Genomic DNA, 21,697 nt, shown 5'->3' with positions numbered 1-21,697 from the left:
GGGTCACCATACAGTGCTATTATAGTACCATTGGCTGTATTTCCTATACTGTACCATGACTTATTCATTGCATAACTAGAAACAGGTACCTCCCACTCCCCTTCAACCATTTGCCTGGCCTCTCACCTAACCCTCCCCTTTGGCGGCCACTGGCTTGTTCTCTGTATTTCTGGGTCTGTCTGGAGAGGCCTGCATTCTTTTTTTTTTTTTTTAACTTGTTTTATTTTTTATTTTTTAAAATTTACACCCAAATTAGTTAGCATATAGTGCAACAATGATTTCAGGAGTAGATTCCTTAATGCCCCTGACCCATTGGGCCCATCCCCCCTCCCACACCCCCTCCAGTAACCCTCAGTTTGTTCTCCGTATTTATGAGTCTCTTCTGTTTTGTTGCCCTGCCTGTTTTTAGATTATTTTTGCTTCCCTTCCCTTGTGTTCATCTGTTTTGTCTCTTAAAGTCCTCATATGAGTGAAGTCATATGATTTTTGTCTTTCTCTGACTGACTAATTTCAGTTAGCATAATACCCTCCAGGTCCATCTACGTAGTTGTGAATGGCAAGATTTCATTCTTTTTGATTGCCAAGTAATACTCCAGTGTGTGTGTGTGTGTGTGTGTGTGTGTGTGTGTGTGTGTGTGTGTATACACACCACATCTTCTTTATCCATTCATCCATCAATGGACATTTGGGCTCTTTCCATACTTTGGCTATTGTTGATAGTGCTGCTGTAAACATGAGGGTGCATGTGTCCCTTCGAAACAGCACACCTGTATCCCTTGGATAAATCCCTTGGATAGTGCAATTGCTGGGTCGTAGGGTAGTTCTGTTTTTAGTTTTTTGAGGAACCTCCATACTGTTTTCCAGAGTGGCTGCACCAGCTTGCATTCCCATCAACAATGCAAAAGAGATCCTCTTTCTCGGCATCCTCACCAACATCTGTCGTTGCCTGAGTTGTTAATGTTAGCCATTCTGACAGGTGTGAGGTGGTATCTCACTGTGGTTTTGATTTGTATTTCCCTGATGATGAGTGATGTGGAGCATTTTTTCATGTGTCGGATGGCTATTTGGATGTCTTCTTTGGAGAAGTGTCTATTCATGTCTTTTGCCCATTTCTTCACTGGATTGTTTTTTGGGTGTTGAGTTTGATAAGTTCTTTGTAGATTTTGGATACTGACCCTTTATCTGATATGTCATTTGCAAATATCTTCTCCCATTCTGTCAGTTGCCTTTTAGTTTTGCTGATTATTTCCTTTGCTGTGCAGAAGCTTTTTATTTTGATGAGGTCCCAGTAGTTCATTTTTGCTTTTGTTTCCCTTGCCTCTGGAGACGTGTTAAGTAACAAGTTGCTGTGGCCAAGGTCAAAGAGGTTTTTGCCTGCTTTCTCCTCGAGGATTTTGATGGCTTCCTGTCTTACATTTAGGTCTTTCATCCATTTTGAGTTTATTTTTGTGTATGGTGTAAGAAAATGGTCCAGGTTCATTTTTCTTCATGTTGTTGTCCAGGTTTCCTAGCACCACTTGCTTTATTCCATTGGATATTCCACCAGACTGTCTTTATTCCATTGGATATTCTTTCCTGCTTTGTCAAAGATTAGTTGGCCATACGTTTGTGGGTCCATTTCTAGGTTCTCTATTCTGTTCCATTGATCTGAGTGTCTGTTCTTGTGCCAGTACCGTACTGTCTTGATGATTACAGCTTTGTAGTATAGCTTGAAGTCTGGGATTGTGATGCCTCCTGCTTTCGTTTTCTTTTTCACGATCACTTTGGCTATTCGGGGTCTTTTCTGGTTCCATACAAATTTTAGGGTTGTTTGTTCTAGCTCTGTGAAGAATGCTGGTGTTATTTTGATAAGGATTGCATTGAATATGTAGATTGTTTTGGGTAGTATCGACATTTTAACAATATTTGTTCTTCCTACCCAGGAGCATGGAATCTTTTTCCATTTCTTTGTGTCTTCTTCAATTTCTTTCATAAGCTTTCTATAGTTTTCAGTGTATAGATTTTTCGCCTCTTTGGTTAGATTTATTCCTAGGTATTTTATGTTTTTTTGTGCAACTGTAAATGGGATTGATCCCTTGATTTCTCTTTCTGTCGCTTCATTTTTGGTGTATAGGAATACAACCGATTTCTATGCATTGATTTTATATCCTGCAACTTTGCTGAATTCATGAATCAATTCTAGCAGTTTTTTTGGTGGAATCTTTTGGGTGTTCCATATAGAGTATCATGTCATCTGCGAAGAGTGAAAGTTTGACCTCCTCCTGGCCGATTTGGATGCCTTTTATTTCTTTGTGTTGTCTGATTGCAGAGGCTAAGACTTCCAATACTATGTTGAATAACAGTGGCAAGAGTGGACATCCCTGTCTTGTTTCTGACCTTAGGGGGAAAGCTCTCAGTTTTTCCCCATTGAGGATGATATTAGTGTTGGGTCATTCATATATGGCTTTTATGATCTCGAGGTATGCGTCTTCTATCCCTACTTTCTTGAGGGTTTTTATCAAGAAAGGATGCTGTATTTTGTCAAATGCTTTCTCTGCATCTATTGAGAGGATCATATGGTTCTTGTCCTTTCTTTTATTAATGTGATGAATCATGTTGATTGTTTTGTGGATATTGAACCAGCCCTGTATCCCTTGTATAAATCCCACTTGGTTGTGGTGAATAATTTTTTTTAATGTATTGTTAGATCCGGTTGGCTAATATCTTTTTGAGGATTTTTGCATCCATGTTCATCAGGGAAATTGGTCTATAGTTCTTTTTAGTGGGGTCTCTGTCTGGTTTTGGAATCAAGGTAATTCTGGCTTCATAGGAAGAGTTTGGAAGTGTTCCTTCCATTTCTATTTTTTGGAACACCTTCAAGAGAATAGGTGTTAACTCTTCCTTAAATGTTTGATAGAATTCCCCTGGAAAGCCATCTGGCCCTGGACGCTTGTTTTTTGGGAGATTTTTGATTACTAATTTGATTTCCTTACTGGTTATGGGTCTGTTCAAATTTTCTATTTCATCTTGTTTCACTTTTGGTAGTGTATATGTTTCTAGGAATTTGTCCATTTCTTCCAGATTGCCCATTTTATTGGCATATAATTGCTCATAATATTCTCTTATTATTGTTTTTATTTCTGCTGTGTTGGTTGTGATCTCTTTTCTTTCATTCTTGGTTTTATTTATTTGGCTCCTTTCCTTTTTCTTTTTGATCAAACTGGCTAGTGGTTTATCAATTTTGTTAATGCTTTCAAAGAACCAGCTTCTGGTTTCATTAATCTGTTCTACTTTTTTTTGGTTTCAATAGCATTAATTTCTGCTCTAATCTTTATTATTTCCTGTCTTCTGCTGGTTTTGGGTTTCGTTTGCTGTTCTTTTTCCTGCTCCTTAAGGCGTAAGGTTAGGTTGTATATCTGAGATCTTTCTTCCCTCTTTAAGAAGGCCTGGATTGCTATATACTTTCCTCTTACGACCACCTTTGCTGAGTCCCAGAGGTTTGGGGTTGTTGGTGTTATCATTTTCATTGGCTTCCATATACTTTTAATTTCCTCTTTAACTTCTTGGTTAGCCCATTCATTCTTTAGTAGGATGTTCTTCAGTCTCCAAGTATTTGTTACCTTTCCAAATTTTTTCTTGTGGTTGATTTCGAGTTTCATAGTGTTGTGGTCTGAAAATATACACGGTATGATCTCGATCTTTTTGTACTTACTTAGGGCTGATTTTTGTCCCAGTATATAGTCTGTTCTGGAGAACATTCCATGTGCACTGGAGAAGAATGTATATTCTGCTGCTTTAGGATGAAATGTTCTGAATGTATCTGTTAAGTCCATCTGGTCCAGTGTGTCATTCAAAGCCATTGTTTCCTTGTTGATTTTTTGATTAGATGATCTGTCCATTGCTGTCAGTGGGGTGTTGAAGTCTCCTACTATTATGGTATTACTATCAATGAGTTTCTTTATGTTTGTGATTAATTGATTTATATATTTGGGAGCTTCCACATTTGGCACATAAATGTTTACAATTGTTAGCTCTTCTCAGTGGATAGACCCCTTGAGTATGATATAATGCCCTTCTGCATCTCTTGATACAATCTTTATTTTAAAGTCTAGATTATCTGATATAAGTATGGCTACTCTGGCTTTCTTTTGTTGACCATTAGCATGATAGGTGGTTCTCCATCCCCTTATTTTCAATTTGAAGGTGTCTTTAGGTCTAAAGTGGGTCTCTTGTAAACAGCATATAGATGGATCTTGTTTTCTTATCCATTCTGTTACCCTATGTCTTTTGATTGGAGCATTGAGTTCATTGACGTTTAGAGTGAGTGTGTGTGTGTGTGTATACACACACACACACACACACACACACACACACACTCACTCTATATATATATACACACACACACACATACACAGAGTCCCCCTTAAAATTTCTTGCAGGGCTGGTTTAGTGGTCACAAATTCCTTTAATTTTTGTTTGTCTGGGAAACTTTTTATCTCTCCTTCTATTTTGAATGACAGCCTTGCTGGATAAAGAATTCTTGGCTGCATATTTTTCTGATTCAGCACATTGAATATATCCTGCCACTCCTTTCTGGCCTGCCAACTTTCTGTGGATCGGTCTGCTGCAAACCTGATCTGTCTTCCCTTGTAGGTTAGGGATTTTTTTTCCCTTGCTGCTTTCATGATTCTGGAGAGGCCTGCATTCTTATCATAGCTCGGTCACTTATTAGCTGGGTAACCTTGGGCAAGTCACTTAACTCAAGACTTCAGTATTCTCATTTGTACAACAGGGATAGTAATACCTGCTCAGCTATATGTTAGTGAATTGACATGAACCTCAAATAAGCATATATACAAGCACTTTGTAAAACTATCAAGTATTAACAAGTCAAAAGTTAAAATTGTTCTGTGTAGCACTAATCTATAGTGTAGGTTTGTGCTGTAGGAGAGTCAAGTGGAGAATTTTGGCCGGGAAAGTCCATTAAGGCAGGGGTCTTAGGAAAATAGTGAAGGGTTGGGGAGTAAGCAGTAGTTGTCAACCATGGCTGCAACCTGAAGAGCTTGAAAATATACTGATGCCTGGTCCCACCCCCTGGGATTCAGATTTTATTGTTGGGAGTACAACCTGATGATGACTCTGGATAGCTCCTCAAGTGGTTTTAATATGCAGCCAAGGTGGAGAACCGCTGGAGTAGAGGAACTTCACTGAGCTCTGCTTTGTGACAGGTGCTTTATGTAGGGTACCTAATTTGGTGAGAAGGATTCTCAGTTGGGGGTGTTTTGGTGGGTGAAGGCTCAGAAGCAGGAATAAACTGGGCCCTTTGGGGATGTGGAGCAATCACATCAATGAGGAGGGAGAGAGAGGCTAGAGTGTCTGGCCCTGATCTTGGAGGATTTTGTATGCTATGGGCAGAGGTACTTAAGCCCTCGTCTGAGGCCTTGTGAAACCGTAACAAGCCCCTAAGTAGCAGTAGGTAGAGGCCAGTAGTCTAAGGCTTGGGTTGAGGAGGAAAAACCCAGAGGCTAGCAACCAATTCCATTCATCTAGATGTGCTAGCACTGGGAGTGGGATGGAGGGGACCTGCATGGGAGACATTGAGCAAGAGGTAAGACTGCTGTTGCTTGGCTGTGGTGGGTATAAAGACCGTGATTAAGCCAAGGTGTTTAGTGCAGGTGACTGGGAGAATGGTGCTCCCCGCATTATTACTGATTTTCTGTCCTAGGGTTGACCAATAGATAGCCTTCTCTGTGATGTAGACTTGGTGTTAATTTTTACCATTCTTGTTTTTCCTCACCAGTTTGGGGGAAAGCTGGTTACCTTTGGCCTCCCCAGCACCCCTGCCCATCAGGTGCCACAGCCTTGCCTCCGCCTAGTCTTCGTCAGTCAAGTCACCACAGAATCTGAATTCCTGAGGCGGTCAGCTGAGCTGCAGGAGTCCCTGGGGTCAGGAAATCTCCTGAATTATTGTCAGAACAAGATCGAACTAACGTCACTACAAAGTGAAAAGATGCTCTGGCAGTTCCTGAAGGTAGGAAGCCCAAAGGCTGGCTGCTCCAAAGTGTTTCCCTAAAGTGGGAAATTCCAGGAGATGCACAATCACACTGGGACCTAGATTACAAAGGCTCTGACCTCTCAGCCTTTTTCCTAATGCCACACCCACCCTCTGGAAATCTTCACCTTTTGCCAGTGGCTCAGAGATCCTTTGCAGCCAAGGAAGCCAAAGGGTACAAAAACATTTGCCTTTTTTGCTACTATTGCTGATGTCCTGGAGACTTTACCAGGGCCAAGGTGAAGGCTTTCATGCCATGCCAAAGGGCAGTTAAGGTGATGGGAAGAGAGAAGAAGAGAAGGAAAAGGAAGGGAAGAGGATTGGCTGGAAGTGGGGAACGCATCATGAGAAGGCTTTGAGTTTATTTCCGTTAACCCAAGGCAAGTTGTTGTGGTGAGACTCAGGGATCAAGTCCCAATTTACTCTGGAGCATGGATCGAGTTCCAGTGCTAATGAAATTTCAAGCTGCTTATGACACCAGGAGTGCTCTACCTGTGAAAGGAAGTGAGCAGATGAGAGGAGAGAGGTAAAACAAGAAAAAGAAGTAACCGACTGGGCAGGCAGCGAGAGGATTATTCAAAGCTTTGGGGCCGTAGCAAAGATTGCAAAAAAACAGGACAGACCCCAGCCCGGGGTTCTGAGCAAGGCTTGGGTCTGTGCTTCAGACACAGAAGAACTTTGTGATGGTAGACACCAGGTATCTGGGAAGGAGACAGGATTTGAGAAAGATCATCTATAGAGTGAAGCTAGAAAAAGATATGGGGAGAAAAGAGTAAGAAATGCTGCTTTTGTTGTAAGCAGAATGCAGGCAACAGCTCCAGGAATGAATGGTGGAGTGAGAAAGAGAATAGAAGGCACCATCAGTAGTTGAACCTTTACTCTTCCAAACAAAAGAGGCAGCAGTGCCCAAGGACAGAGGGGAGTCTGCTTGAAAAGCTATCCAAGAGCTGTCTGTGATGATGGCCCTGAAACCGAATGTGGCTGGACATTTCTAAAGGACAAGCGTGGTAGAAAGAGGGAGCCCTGAGACACTGTGAGGAAGATATTAGTCAGAATTCACAGTTCTGTGTAGGGGAAATGAAGGGCCCAACCATCTAACCCAGGTTAGGGTAGGGCTTCAGGAAGGCTTGGCCCTCAGTATCTGGCTTTTACTGTGTCTATGCAGCTTCCACTAGGAACTGTGTTTTCAACTGGATGTTTAGACACGCACAAGGCTCTCTGGGTTCTCTTGGCATCAGTCTCAGAGAGCTGTGGGACAGGACCCACAGCTTGTCAGCCGGGCAGCAGGTTGTGGCTGTCTTCTGTGGGAGCCCTTGTGGCAGGCCATGCAGCACTTCAGAGCTCTCCTCTTCACCTCCCCAGAAGACAGCTCAGGTGTAAGGAGATTAGATAAAAAATTAGGCAGTTGTGGAGGTGGCTCTGCCTTAGAAGCCTAACTCCCACAAGAGCCAATGTCTCTTGTACCCACACCAAAAATGTAGTCTCTAGAGTCCCTGCAAGAGATCTCTTCAGTTACAAGAGCCCTTGCAATCAGGGCAGACTAGAGCATGGTGTCCACAGAGATTATTTATAGTTTATAGTTCCAGTCCAATTTATCAGTCACAAGCAATGTTGCCTAGAAACATAGCTGACGTTTTACTCTTATCAGGTAACCAGGCCAACAGATCTAGTAAGTCAACTGAAGGTCTCATTCTCATGCAGAAATGGAAGAGGGTTTTGTTAACACCATGCCACCAGCCCAGCGGGATCAAATCTGGGGAGAAAAAGAGGAGAGATGGTGCCGGCCTTAGTAGGGCACCTCTGGTAGGACGAAGAACTGTATTAGAGGGTACGCTGGCTTAGGCAGGAGAGGGTCATTCACATTGGTTTAATGGAGACTTGTGTATTCTGTGGTTCCTAGGTGACCTTAGAACAAGACTCCAGAGTGAAGTTTCTAAAACTATTAGGATACAGTAAAGATGAACTTCAGAAGAAGGTAAGGTGCTCACACATCAGAAGCATGTACTTGAGGCAGAGAAGAAGAAAATGCTGTCAATGGAAACTGTCTTGAGTGACCTCTTTGTGGGCTTCGTTAATGCATATACAAAAATATTACCTCCTGGAGGTCGGCTTTTCCCCAGGTGAAAAGCCCCAGGATCTTAGAGAGTCCAGGCAGTAGGGTGTGGAGGTGGGAAGAAAGCATAATGCATGTCTGATCTTGTGCCGGGAAGAGGGCGCTCATAGGTCTCTCCCTGCAGGTGGCCACGTGGCTGAAGAGTGACTTGGGGCTGGGTGAGAGCCCTCAGTCCAAGGGAGATGATCACAGTAACAGACAGCAGGTCTTCTGCAGCCAGGTGTGGTAGGAGCCCAGGCAGCCAGACCTAGGGTAGCACGGGAGACTTGCCTGTACAGCATCTGCCTCTTCCTGGCCCTTTGCTTTGCTCTCATGAAATGCTCAGCTTCTGTAGAAGTCTTCAGACTCCTCATTTTTTTTAGAACCACAGTGAGATACAGAGTGCATAAGCTTTTGCGCTGGGAGACAAGCTATGTTTTAACCATGGATTAGAGCCCTTCCCAAACCTTACCTGATTATTCTTTTAGCTTTACCCATTAAGGGCCAAATAGTAGAGCTTCCAGAGTCACTAAGGCATCTCTCCGTCTGTTTTGGGATTCATTTCCTAAGTACCCACCTCTGTCCTTCCTTGTACAGGCCTCAAAACACATCACAGAGGAAGCTTCTGCCTCCTCAACCTTCTTTGATGAGCTGGTCCCTCAGAGTATGACTCCATGGGAGATCCCCATCACAGAAGGTACCCCGATCCTGAGGGAGAGAAACCCTCTGTGTGGGAGTAGGTGGGCTCAGAGTTCTGGGACTTGAGAATATTTTCTTCTTGTCCCCTGCCTCCTATCTCCTGCCTCCTTCCCACCACACAAAAGCTGGGCAGTTCTGTTACTGGTTAGAGTTCTCTCTGGATTTTCATGGCTGCACCTTTCCTCTGGAAGGCCTTTTAGCAAGATATTTCTTTCTATCCTTCTGTTTCCTTGCTTAAAAGACTGTACCCTGTCCTTGCCGAGTGAGCGCACAGTATACCTCTGATGCTGCCACATGAAGCCCTCCTTCCTCTTGAGCCCTATCCTTAGAGTTACCTACCACCAGACCTGGCACTCTAGGACAGCCCACTACATTTTATTGTTGAGGAATGAAACTTGGGAGTTTTGTTTGGGGCAAGGGAGGCTGAGTGATACAGAGGTGGAAGGGGTGCACTGTGGGCCCTGCAGGGGACAGGAAGCTAGGGTCTGAGGGCAGACTCACATGGAGGGGATGCCTCTGCCTGCAGACACTGATGGACTCCTGAGCCAGGCTCTCCTGCTTGGAGAACTGGGCCCTGCTGTGGAGCTGTGTCTAAAGGAAGAGCGCTTTGCTGATGCCATCATCCTGGCCCAGGCTGGGGGTGCAGATCTGCTAAAGCAAACACAGGAGTGCTACTGGGCCAAGAAGAAAAGCAGAATCTCCTCGGTAACTGCCCACTGTGAAGGAGGGGAGGGGAGGGGATTACCTGGACTTTGTCAGGTGGATGCCCACACCTTGGCATTCAGAAGATCTGCCGGGATCCCTCTCTTCCAACTGCAACCACCCCTACCTCACCCCCAGCCCCTAGTCAGTGGTCTAAGAGGAAACCTGCTTGCGAGTGGCCTTTCTTAGCATGTCCCTGTGTGTGACTCCTGCTGCCTGTGCTAGATGGATGGCTGATGGCCTCCTTCGCTCTCTGCCCACTACAGCTTCTAGCCTGTGTTGTACGGAAGAATTGGAAGGATATGGTGTGTACCTGTAGCCTGCAGAACTGGAGAGAGGCACTGGCCTTGCTACTGACATACTCAGGGCCAGAGAAATTCCCTGAGCTCTGTGGTAGGTAGCCCTAGGCTTCGGGATGGAGTGGTGTCACTCCAACATGGAGTTAATGGACACACTGAGGGAGAAGGCAGAGGAGCAGCCTGAGCTCTGGGAGGCTAGGCCATGTTGTCAAGGCCAAGGTCTGGTTCAGCCAGGAGGCAAGGACTACAGTGCATCTTCCTACTTGCAGTAGGGATCATTAGTTGTTCTGTTTTACTTTTTCTCATCACATCGTGATGCAAGAGTTCTGCCCTTTATTGTAGAGCCAGGTTGGCCTCAGTATTGTCCAAAGCCACTGTGGTCACTTGTCCCACAGCTCATGGTCCTCCACCCATTTCCAAACAGGAGAATGAGGAGAAGCACAGGGAAGCTGTGCCATTAAAGAAATTTCCATCTTGGGGCACCTGGGTGGCTCAGTCGGTTAAGCATCCGACTTCGGCTCAGGTCATGATCTCGCGGTCCGTGAGTTCGAGCCCCGCGTCAGGCTCTGTGCTGACGCTCAGAGCCTGAAGCCTGTTTCAGATTCTATGTCTCCCTCTCTCTCTGACCCTCCCCCATTCATGCTGTCTCTCCCTGTCTCAAAAATAAACGTTAAAAAAAAAAAATTAAAAAAAAAATTTCCATCTCTCTGCAGACATGCTGGGTATGCGCATGGAACAGGAGGGTGGCAGAGCACTGACCTCTGAAGCCAGACTCTGTTATGTGTGCTCAGGGAATGTGGAGCAGCTGGTGGAGTGTTGGGCAAGATGCCACCAGGCTTCATCCCCCCTGGCTCTACAGGTACTCCTTCTCTACAGGGCACTGGTCACTCCATACCAGGATCTTGGGAGAGGCTAGTGGCAGGGATGTGTAGGGACATCAGAGGCGAGTCTTCTGTGTACCCCAGGCTGGAATCAGGGATATTAGGGAGGAGAAAAGGGCCCTTCTCCCAGGGATGAGCCAGCACCTCCCTCCCCCCTTCTCAGTCAGGGGAGACTGAGCAATAACTAGCTGCTTCGGTATTAACCTTCCTAATTTTTTCCCACTTCAGGTTTGGTTAATACAAGTTTATTCTCTATCTGAGTAATTGTGAGCCTGGGCCTTCTCTTAGCTGCTCTGAAAAGTTCTGTGGATTTAAATTATACCAGACACCTTGCAGGTAACCAGAGAAGGTGGGAGTCACAGATTCATAGGAAGACAAAGTCACAGATGAAACAGTAGTATACCAGAGCCTGAAATTGATGATGTACTAGCAGAGTAAAGAGTAAAGAGAGCAAACAAAGAGGCAGAGATGTACAAGAGTCTAAGACCCAGATAGACCCAGTTGAAGTTAGTGCTAACACCAATGGCCCTTCTCTAACTAGATGTATCGTCATCTACTATCTGTAGCTGGCTATGGCCAAGTACCCTCATACCCATAATGGGAAGTCCCTGGGTGAACTGCCTAGGCTTAGAGAGCAGGATGCGCTTTGAAGAGGCCTGACTGTCTTGTCTTTGTTCCTATAGGACCTGATGGAGAAGGTGATGGTCCTGAATAGGAGCTTGGAGCTACTGCGGGGTCCTGATGGGGTGAGCTCAGGCCCTGCCACAACCTACAGGGTCACTCAGTATGCCAACCTCCTGGCAGCCCAGGGCAGCCTGGCCACTGCCATGAGCTACCTACCCAGGGACTGTACTCAGGTGAGTGGGGCCATGTAGAGAGAGCAAGCCATTTCAGTCATCTACCACTGGCTGAGCACTTCCACGTTCCAGGCACTATGCAAAACATGGACGTTCTGGGATAGATAATACCTAGTCCCTCAGGAAGCTCACAGTTGCTTGGGGGAAATCAGTTGTCAGTAACTTACAGTGTCACAACAGAAGCTTATACTAAGTGCTGTGGGACTCCAGGAAAGGGGCTGGTTTTGCCCAGAGTAATCAAGGAAGGCTTTCCAGTGGTTAAAACAGTTGAGCTGGACCTTCAAAGGGAAGTAGCTTACCAGCAGATGTAGAGCATTCTAGGCAGAAGGAACAGAAAGGAAGGAGGCTTGGCAGGGATTGGGAACCTTTGAATTATCTAAGGTGGCTGAAGTGTAGAAATAAACTGAAGTTTGAATGCTATATGGGGCCAGCCTTGTAAGAGAGGACATTTGCTTGTTTTAATTTTAATTAACACAGTTCTTCATTGTCATAACTTTTATAGCCACCAATTCAGCAGCTGAGAGATCGGCTTTTTCATGCCCAGGGGTCTGGTGTCATGGGCCAACAGTGTCCTCCTTTTCCCTTCCCCCGGGTTGTTGTGGGGGCTACCCCCCACTCTAAAGAGACATCATCTTACAGATTGGGATTCCAGTTTTCTCACCAGGTAAGACCTGGTTTGTTCATTCATTCAAAAATATTTATCAAGTGTCTACCAAGTACCAGGCATGGTTCTAGGCAGTTAGAATATATTAGGGAACAAAAATGATGAAATTTCCCAACTAGAGCATAGATTGAGTTATTTTTTCTAATAACTGCTTATTGAACAACTATTAGGTTCTTAGAACAGAAAGGTGGCCAAACTATGATTCATGCCCCTAATTAGCTCCTAATCATAAATGTCATAATTGCGGTATGATAAGGTGCCATGGGATCCCACAGAAGAAAGCAACTTTTGGGGGGAGCAGGGGAAGTTTAGGGAATGTTTCAGAATGAGTATGATGTTTGATCTGAATCTTGAAGATTAAAAGTTATTTAGGCAAGGGGGGGCGCCTGGGTGGCTCAGCCAGTTAAGCATCTCAGGTCATGATCTCACAGTTTGTGAGTTCAAGCCCTGTGTTGGGCTCTGTGCTGACAGCTCAGAGCCTGGAGCCCACTTTGGATTCTGTGTCTCCCTCTCTCTGTTCCTCCCCCATTCACACTCTGTCTCTCTCTCTCTCAAAAATAAATAAAGATTTAAAAAAAATTTTTTAAGTTATTTAGGCAAAGGAAGGGGTCAGTGAAAACTCTTTTTTTTTAAGTTTTTTTTTTCTTCATTTTGAGAGAGAGAGCGAGAGCGAGCATACAAGCAGGAAGAGAGACAGAGACAGAGGGAGAGAGAGAATCCCAAGAAGGCTCTGTGCTGTCAGGACAGAGCTTGACCTGGGGGTCGATGTCACAAATGGTGAGATCGTGACCTGACATGAAATCAAGAGTCAGACGCTTAACCTACTGAGCCACCCAGGTGCCCTGGTGAAGGCTATTTCAAGCAGTGGGAACAGCATGTATGAAAGCATTGAAGGGAGAGTAAGCAAAGCCCAGTTGAGGAATTACTAATATTTTAATGAAACTGCAAAATAGTTGTTTGTGGCAGAGGAGTGAGGTTAGGTGAAGTTTGAGTAACAGGTAGGCGATAAATCAGGAAGGGCATGGAATTCTGTGCTAAAGATCTTAGACCTGACCCTGAAATTGATAGCAGTCAGGAGCTATTGAATGGTCTTATGCAGGGCAATGACTAGCCATGAGTTTAGAAAGGAGGCATCTAGGAGGCAATAGCAAGAAATGATGAGGAAATGAAATGATCTAAAGCTGGAGAGTGAGGTTAGCTTTAAAATATTTAATAGGTAGAATTGGCAGAAATTAGTGATGGTTTAGAGGAGTCCGTGAAGTTGGGGAACTAACTCCCAGGTTCCTGGCCACTGTGCCCAGATGGTTTGGGTGCTGTTAACTTATACCAGGAGCCTACTGGAAGGGCTGGGGAACAAAATCCAGCAAGATTGCAAATAGAGGTATTAGGCAGAAGCTCTGATGATTCATCCTGTCCCACCTTCAATTCTCACCCTAATTTTCTTTCTTCCTTCCCCCTTCTTTCCCCTCTGTCCTCTTCCTTCTCCTACTCTGTCTCTCTTTCTCTGTCTCTCCCCCTCTTCCACTCTCCTTTCTATTTTGAAATAATTGTAGATTCACAGGAAGTTGCAAAGAAATGTACTGGGAAGTTTCATGTAGCACATCCCCACCCCACATCATGCTAGTCACACATGACTATAGCACAATATCAAAACTAAGAAACTTATATTAATACAATCCATAGATTCAGATTTCACCGATTTTATATGTACTCGTGTGTGTGTGTGTGTGTGTGTGTGTGTGTGTGTAACTATGTAAGAATTTGTCTTTTCATTTTTTAAACAGGGTCCTTCACAGAGCAAAAATTTTTAATTTTATAAGGTCCAGTTTATAGTTTTCCTTCTATGGATCATGACCTTTGTGTCAAGTCTGAGAACTCTTTGCCAGTCCAAGGTCCTCTAAAGTTTTCCTGTGTTCTTTCTAAAAGTTTTAGTTTTATGTTTTACATTTAAGTCCATGTTCCATTTGGAATTAATTTTTGCATGTGGCATGAAGTATAGTCAAGCTTTTTTTTTTTTTTTTTTTTTTGCCAATGGATATCCATAATCATTTATTGAGAAGGCTGTCTCTACTCCATTGAATTGACTTTGCTCCTTTGCCAAAAATTAACTGGCGAGTGCCTGGGTGGGCTCAGTTGGTTAAGCGTCCAACTCTTGGTTTCAGCTCAGGTCATGATCTCATGGTTTCGTGAGTTTGAGCCCCACATCGGGCTCCATGCTGGCAGTGTGAAGCCTACTTGGGATTTTCTCTCTCTCCCTCTCTCTGTCCCTCCCTTGCTTATCCTGGGAGACTTAAAATAAATAGACTTAAAAATAATTAACTGGGCATATTTATATGGATTTCCTTCTCAGATCTCAATTCTGTTCTATTGATCTATGTGTCTTTCCCTCTGACAGTGCCCCTCTGTCTTGAATACTATCTCTGTATAAGTCTTGGCATGAGGAAGAGTAATTCCTCCCACTTTGTTTCTCTTTTTCAAAATTACTTTGGGTATTCTAGGACCTTACCCTTTCCACCTAAGTTTTAGAATAAGCTTGTCTGTGTCTACAAAGAAACTTGCTGAAATGTTGACAGGAATTCTAGATTAAGGTAGGGAGAATTGGTATCTTTACTGTGTTGAATCTTCTCACCTGTGAACGTGGTATATCTCTCTAATGCTATCTCCATCAGCATTTTATCATTTTCATCATACAGATCCTGACATGTTTTGTTCATTTAAAACCTAAGTATTTCATTTCTCTTGAGCAATTTGAAATCAAATGGTAATTGTATTTTTAATTTTGATTGCCCTTTGTTCATTGTGGGTATAGAGAAATATAGTTCATATTTTTGTGTTAATCTTGTATCTTGTGACGTTTCAATGTTCAGAAGTGAGTTTCCCGAGCTCATTTCTTAGTTCTAGGAGTTTTTTGTGTATCCCTTGAGATTTTCTACGTAGACAGTCATGTTGTCTGCAGATAGAGATAGATTTTTTTCTAGTCTGTATGCTTTAATTTCTTTCTCTCGCCTTATTGTAGTACTAAACTTAGAAAAGCAAGAGTGAACATCCTTGATTTTTTCCAACCTTAAAGGGAAAATATTCAGTCTTTCACCATTAAGTATGATGTTAGCTGTAGGTTTTTTTGTAGATGCTCTTTATGAGTCTGTGCAAGTTTCCTTCTATTCCTAGTGTGCTGAGTCATGAATGATTGTTGAATTTTGTCAGATATTTTCCTGTTATCATTTTAAACAATTTTCCTTTGTTAGCCTGTTGTTATGGTGGATTGTGGTGGATTTAAATATACTGAACCAGCCTTATATCATCTGGAATAAATTCCATTTGGTTGTGGTATGTTACTGTTTTTTATATTCATTGTTTGGGGTGCCTGGATGGCTCAGTTGGTTGAGCATCCAACTATTAATTTCTGCTCGGGTCATAGTCCCAAGGTTGTGGGACTGAGCCTTGCATTGGGCTCTGTGCTGAGTGTGGAGCCTACTTGGGATATTCTCTCTCTCTCTCTCTCTCTCTCTCTCTTTCTCTTCCTCTCCCTCCCTCCCTCCCTCCCTCTGCCCTTCTCCCCTGCTTGCACGCTGTTACTTTCTTTAAAATAAAATAAAATAAAATAAAATAAAATAGTTCATTGTTAGATTCAATTTGTACAAATTTTGCTGAGGATTTTTGTGCCTAAGTTCATGAGAAATATTGGCCTATAGTTTTATTTTGTGCTTTGTCTGGCATTGGTTTCAGGGTAATACCTCATAAAATGAGTTAGGAAATGTTCCTTCTTCTGTTTTCTGGAAGAGACTGTATAAACTTTGTGTTAATTCTTTGAATGTTTGGTAAAATTCTCCAGTAAAATTATCTAGGCCTAAGGATTTATTTGGGGGAGGGCTTTTCAATGACAAATTAAATTCCTTTAATTGTTTTAGGACTATTCAAGTAATCTATTTAATTTTGGCTGAGTGTGGTTCTTGAGGAATTGGTTCATTTCTTCTAAGTTGTCAAATTTATTAACATAAAGTTACTTGTAACTTTGTTATTTGTATTCCTCTATTATCTTTTTAGCAGCTGTAGGGACTGTTGTATTATTCCCTGTGTCATCCCTGAGCTTGATAAAATTGTCTTATTTCATCTTTGTCATTTTTTTTTTAATGTTTTTATTTAGTTTTGAGACAGAGACAGAACATGAGCAGGGGAGGGGCAGAGAGAGAGGGAGACACAGGATCTGAAGCAGGCTCCAAGCTCTGAGCTGTCAGCACAGAGCCCGATGTGGGGCTAAAACTCACGGACTGTGAGATCATGACCCGAGCCGAAGTCGGACACTTAACCCACTGAGCCACCAGGCGCCCCCCCCTCCATCTTTGTCACTTTTTATATAGACTTACCAGTTCTGTTGATTTTCATTTTAAAAGCCAGCTTTTTGTTTCACATTCTCTATTGTTTTTCTATTTTCAATTATTTACCTTTTTTTTTTCCTTTCCAAGTGATGACCCTTTTTCTCTTCACAGGTTCCAACTCCATCTCTAAGGCCAAGGATTTTCACACCTCTAGTGACACCCTTGACACCTTCCCATTCTAGCCCTTATCAAAGCTCCAGAATGCATAATATAAGTGACTACGGGTCACCTGGGCCCCAGGCAGCCCAGCCTTTGCCCTTGGGCCCTGGGGTAAGGCCTGGTGAGTAAGTGAGTGAGTGAGTGAGTGAGTGAGTGAGTGAGTAAAGGTTTGTCTGGGGAGAGCACAAAGGAAGACATTTGGCATGGCCAGCATGGATTTTGGGGGCATAATGCCTAATATATAGTGAGAGGAGCTTGGAATTTGAAGTCTGAATCCCCAGTACTATTGCTTACTGGCTTTGTATCTATGGGCAACAGACTTAGCCACTCTATTTCTTCTGAAAAATGATAGTAGATGTTATGTTGGTCATTTCAACCCTACAGAATTATTTTTAGGATCAATTGAGGAATAGTTAAAAGTACTTTGTAAATGACAGTTCTCCATACACACATACTAATGTTTTATTATTATCATTATTAGGTTTGTTTGTTCATTTTATTGCTGCCTTATTCTTCCCTGATATGATCTGAATCTCTCCCAAATTGAAGTTTGATGGCAAATGACCTGTTTCTGTTCCTTTTCAGCTTTATTTGAGCCACCACTGTTAAGAGAGCAAAAGGCACAAGTTCCTAACCCCACGGGGTTCCCTGGAACATGGCCTCCTCCTGGTCCACCTCCACCCATGGCACCCCCAGACACCATACAGCCTGGCTCTGCCTCCCTGGCTGAGACTGCTCAACAGCTCCCTCTGCTTCCTGTGAGACTCCCAGATCTCAGCCCTATGAGCTTCCAGTCCCCAGCCCCTCCTGTCAGCTTCCCTGTGACGCACCCTCCAGGAGGGCCTGGTGCTCCATGCTCTAATGCCCTCCCAACCACTGGCCTCTCGACTGTTCCCCCAGGTCAGTCTTCCTTCCACGGCTTCCCTTTTCTGGATCATTGCCTCCTTCTCCTCCCCTCGCCACTACCACCTTATTAGGAGTCTTTCCTCAGGCCAGTAAACTGGGGGCCATTGGGTTGGAGAATGTCAGCTGAGAGTACGGCTGGTCTGCAGAGGGATGTGTGGTAGTCTCCAACTGAAATAATTTTGCTGGCCTTTAGGCTAAAAATTAACAACGTTCCTGACCATGCCCCTAAATACCTCTATCTTTGTGCTATGCAGGACCTCAAGATTCCTTGAAAAATGCCCCAGTGCCCAGGACAAACCTTCAGAGGAAAAAGGTCAATGCATCTCTTGCCACTTATCCCTCATACATTCACCAATGACCTACATTCTTGTTGAATTCAGCCCAGTCCCCTTCTTCGTCACACACTCTGTCCTGTCTCTTTCCCCACTCATTATTCTCCCCTCACCTGTCTCCTCTTTCCTTCTTGCGTACAGATACCAGTCTCCCTATTTCCTGGTTCCCTACTCACTATTCTGTTCCCTTGCTCACTCATAAGTCCAGTCAGTCTCTCAAACCAGGGCCTAGGAAGTCTCTCAGCTTAGACTCATATGCCTTTCTTTCTCTGTCTCTAGTTGCCAGAGACATTTATGCCCCCAGCACCGATTACCACTCCAGTTATGAGCCTCACCTCTGAGCCACGAGGAGTCCTTTCCTCCCAGCCTTCTGTCCCTGGTGTGGGCCATGCTCCCCCAGGAGCACCAGGAGAACTCAGCCTGCAGGTGACAGGAGCAGCACGTTCCCCTCTGCTTTCCAACTCTTCTTGGGTATAGAAAAGCAGGGAACATGGAAGATGGGCCTCTTTCCTCAAGAGGGAGGCAGATTCTGCGCTGGGGAACTGGCGCAGGCAGGTACCAAATGTCCTTACCGCAGAGAAGAGGGGGTGTCCTTCTCCCCGACTCTGTTCTGCTCCAGCGGGAGAAGTGTGACACTGAGTCACTGAGGACTAGTCTGTAGGGCAGCTGTGAGAAGGAAATCTTGCCCATCTATCCTGTCTCCCTGCTCCTTCCTCAGCAGCTTCAGCAGCGGCCACCTGAGAAGGTGGAAAGGAAGGAGCTGCCCCCAGAGCATCGGTCCTTGAAGATTAGCTTTGACAAGCTTCTACGACGCTGCTCCCTGTCTGCCGCTGATTTAGTAAGTCTGAGCCTTCCCCACGATGTTCTCCTCACACCACTAGCTAGTCCCAGGATTTCTGAGCTGTTCATCAGTTCCTTGTGTGACTTTTTTCTCATGGTCCCTGGGCCCCTGTGTCTTGTACTTATTTGATATCCATGCGGGGACATGGGGCTCGTCTGGTCTGAGTCCAGCTTCTTGGTAGCAGGGCCCAGAGGCATTGAGGCTTAATTCTTGGAAAGGCAGCCTGGGGCACTGGAGGGTAGATGAAAGCTAGGAGTAGGAGACCTGCCATTCATTCACCGACCGTGTCCGCCTGAGCAAGTCACTTACCGTCTTTGGGCCTTCATTTCCTCTCCTGTGAAATGAAAGCAGTAGCATTAAGCCATTCCAGCTCTAATATACTGTGATTCTTTATAGTCCTGTGTAGTGTTAGTCTTAGGGGCTGGAGTCAGAATCCATTTCCCTCCCTGCAGAAGACAAAACGGAAGCTGGATGAGGCAGCCCAACGTCTAGAATGTCTATATGAGAAGCTCTGCCAGGGGACAGTAAGTACGCTTCGTGGTGCACCTCTGCCCCCTGCCCTCCATCACCCATGGCCAAAGGGAGCCCAGTGTCCTCTCCCATAGGTCTCACAGACCTGGGTTCCCCCACACAATACATACATCTTGCCCGGACTGGGCTCCAGAACTTAATCCTCTCTTACCCTTCCGTCCTGCCAGGGTAGGGGCTGGGTTGGGCTCCCTGACCTAAGGGTCGATCCCTCCACAGCTCTCGCCTCATGTCCTGGCTGGGCTCCGTGAGGTTGCCCGATGTGTGGACGCAGGAAGCTTTGAGCAGGGCCTTGCAGTGCATGCCCAGGTGGTGGGCTGCAGCAGCTTCAGCGAGGTCTCCAGCTTCATGCCTGTCCTGAAGGCCGTCCTCACCATTGCTCATAAGCTGCACACGTAAACCAGGCAGCCTCTCTTGCCAGGAGGCTACTTCTGCTGTTACTTACCTCCTCCCTGTGGAAAAGGGGGAATTTCGGAAGAGATTCTGTTTGTTTTTCCCTACCCTCTTCCCTTGCTGCCAGGTATATGATGCTGTGGGCTTGCCTCTAAAGTTAGCAGGGTGCTTTTCACCCTTTTATGCCTGGCCTTGTAGAATCCACCCAAGGCTCTCGCAGCGTCAGAGGCAGAGCATATAGCTGGTTCTTCACCTTCCCTGACTCTGTACTCTGACAGGACCTGGGGCAGGGCCTCTTTAAGAACCCCAGAGATATTCTGTTTAAGTGGCTTCTGAGGGGGTGAACAGGATCATTACCTCCAAGTCTACCTCTGCTGTACCCATCTTGTGGGGCTTTTCTTTCTCCCCTTCCGTGAGTTAAGAGCCTTGCCTTACCTTCTCCTTGCCTCTGAGTTCCTATTTCCGGGTTCATTTTCCTCTGAGCCCCAGAGGCTGGGGTAGAGTTGACTATTGTTCATCTTCTGAACAAATCATGAATGTGAGGCATGGGTGCTGAGCAGAACCCAGAGAAGGAACTTATTAGATGCTTTTTACAAGGACCTTCTCTTCTGCCAGCATCATAAGGGTGGGCTAAGTCAGGTGGAAAGGAGAAGGGGTGCACTGCCTTTTGCTGGGAGCTGTCTTAGGCTATGAAATAGGAGCAGAGGGACCTCTGCCTGCAGGGAATGGTCCTGACTTGACCTGTCTGAGCCCTGGCCCAAGGTCCTTCCATTGTGTGATTATGAGCCCACTTCTTGAATAGGAGCCACATTAACAAGACTTTTCTGGCACTGTTCCTCAAGGGCTGGAGGCCCTTCTCCTCCTCAGCCCCCACACGTCTCAGGGCTGCCTCCTCTGGCTGCACTCTTCATGGTTGGACTTTGCATTTGAAGCACTGTTGTACTCAATGGGCAATAAAGCCGCTTCGATTTGGTTTCCTCAGTCATCTCCCAATGATTGTCTCCTCTGGGTCCTGTTTTGCCCTTATCTCTCTTTCTAGCCTCTTTGTTCTTGCTTCCCGCACCCCAGAAAGACAGGAGAGGGGCTTGGGGACAGATGGGGAGTCAAGAGAGTTGAAAAAGGAGGGTGGCACTGAATTAGGCTGCAAGGCTTTCTCCTCGCAGCATTTGTGGCCCTGTGTGTGTGTGTGTGTGTGTGTGTGTGTGTGTGTATCTCCATCCGTGCCTGACATGCAGCTCTCGGGGTTTTCCCCACACCACTTCAGGGCTGAGCTCAGCTGCACAAAGGGGCTGGGTGTGAAGCCAGGGGTACTATCTCTAATCCTGTTGTAGATCCCATCATGTCTGTGGGCTAGATGTGTATGTTTGGGAGGAAGGGATTGTTAGGCAGTATTTGTTTGTAAAGCCACTTGCTCTTCAGATAATACTTGCACTAACTTCTATTGATGAAGCAGTGTGAGCCCCAGCAAAGTCCTTTCCCAAAGTGTCTTTGAAGCCAAGAGCCCATTGAAGGGAAGAAAGGCCGGGAGAGGGGATTAGTTTGTTCAGCAGCTGTGAATTTCAGTGGGAGGTTGATGAACTCTGAAGTCTTTGTTTAAATTAAAGGGGGGGAGAAAAAAGCCGCTGCTGGAGCGAGGGCCCCACTTGGGGCCCTGAACTAACACAAGGAGAAGTCTGAGCTGCAGGGAGCTGTGTACTGACTGCGAAGACTTTTCCCAAACACTTTCAGGAAAGGTGTTGTGAGAAGAGAAGGGGCGGAGTGGGGGATTAGCATGTGAAATGAAGTTTTCATTGACTCCAGTGGGGGTAGAAGGCTATTTTAATGGCATTTTGTTCTCTTATTTTCTCTTCTTGAGCTCTTTAGAGATATTGTTTTGCTAAGGCAGGCTTTCTTCCCCCTTCTTTCCAGTCTGCGGATTGCCTCTATGGGAGCCAACA

The 21,697-nt window shown here is 45.0% G+C and overlaps 1 protein-coding gene across 20 annotated transcripts in view; it reads left to right on the top strand.

The window, feature by feature from the left end:
- SEC31B (SEC31 homolog B, COPII coat complex component) overlaps positions 1–20,741 on the top strand; it is a 37,193-nt gene extending 16,452 nt beyond the window's left edge. For 15 of the 20 annotated variants that reach the window (XM_045438574.1, XM_045438577.1, XM_045438573.1 and 12 more), the window contains 16 exons: positions 5,780–6,010; positions 7,932–8,006; positions 8,269–8,364; positions 8,721–8,820; positions 9,349–9,527; positions 9,791–9,917; positions 10,537–10,682; positions 11,388–11,561; positions 12,064–12,225; positions 16,713–16,881; positions 17,346–17,660; positions 17,921–17,979; positions 18,278–18,424; positions 18,717–18,836; positions 19,292–19,363; positions 19,587–20,741. In XM_045438574.1, the coding sequence (XP_045294530.1) occupies positions 5,780–6,010; positions 7,932–8,006; positions 8,269–8,364; positions 8,721–8,820; positions 9,349–9,527; positions 9,791–9,917; positions 10,537–10,682; positions 11,388–11,561; positions 12,064–12,225; positions 16,713–16,881; positions 17,346–17,660; positions 17,921–17,979; positions 18,278–18,424; positions 18,717–18,836; positions 19,292–19,363; positions 19,587–19,766 (2,352 nt within the window). In that variant the 3' untranslated portion in view covers positions 19,767–20,741. Of the gene's footprint in view, positions 1–5,779; positions 6,011–7,931; positions 8,007–8,268; positions 8,365–8,720; positions 8,821–9,348; positions 9,528–9,790; positions 9,918–10,536; positions 10,683–11,387; positions 11,562–12,063; positions 12,226–16,712; positions 16,882–17,345; positions 17,661–17,920; positions 17,980–18,277; positions 18,554–18,716; positions 18,837–19,291; positions 19,364–19,586 lie in introns of those variants that run through there. The other 5 variants (XM_045438588.1, XM_045438580.1, XM_045438579.1 and 2 more) reach the window with 5 other exon arrangements.
- Positions 20,742–21,697: the final 956 nt, after the last annotated feature.

Source organism: Leopardus geoffroyi, chromosome D2 (assembly GCF_018350155.1).
Source record: "Leopardus geoffroyi isolate Oge1 chromosome D2, O.geoffroyi_Oge1_pat1.0, whole genome shotgun sequence".
In the NCBI taxonomy this organism is placed as follows: Eukaryota; Metazoa; Chordata; class Mammalia; order Carnivora; family Felidae; genus Leopardus; species Leopardus geoffroyi.
The sequence above is the reverse complement of the archived record's forward strand: the minus strand, read 5'-3'. Positions and strand labels throughout refer to the sequence as shown.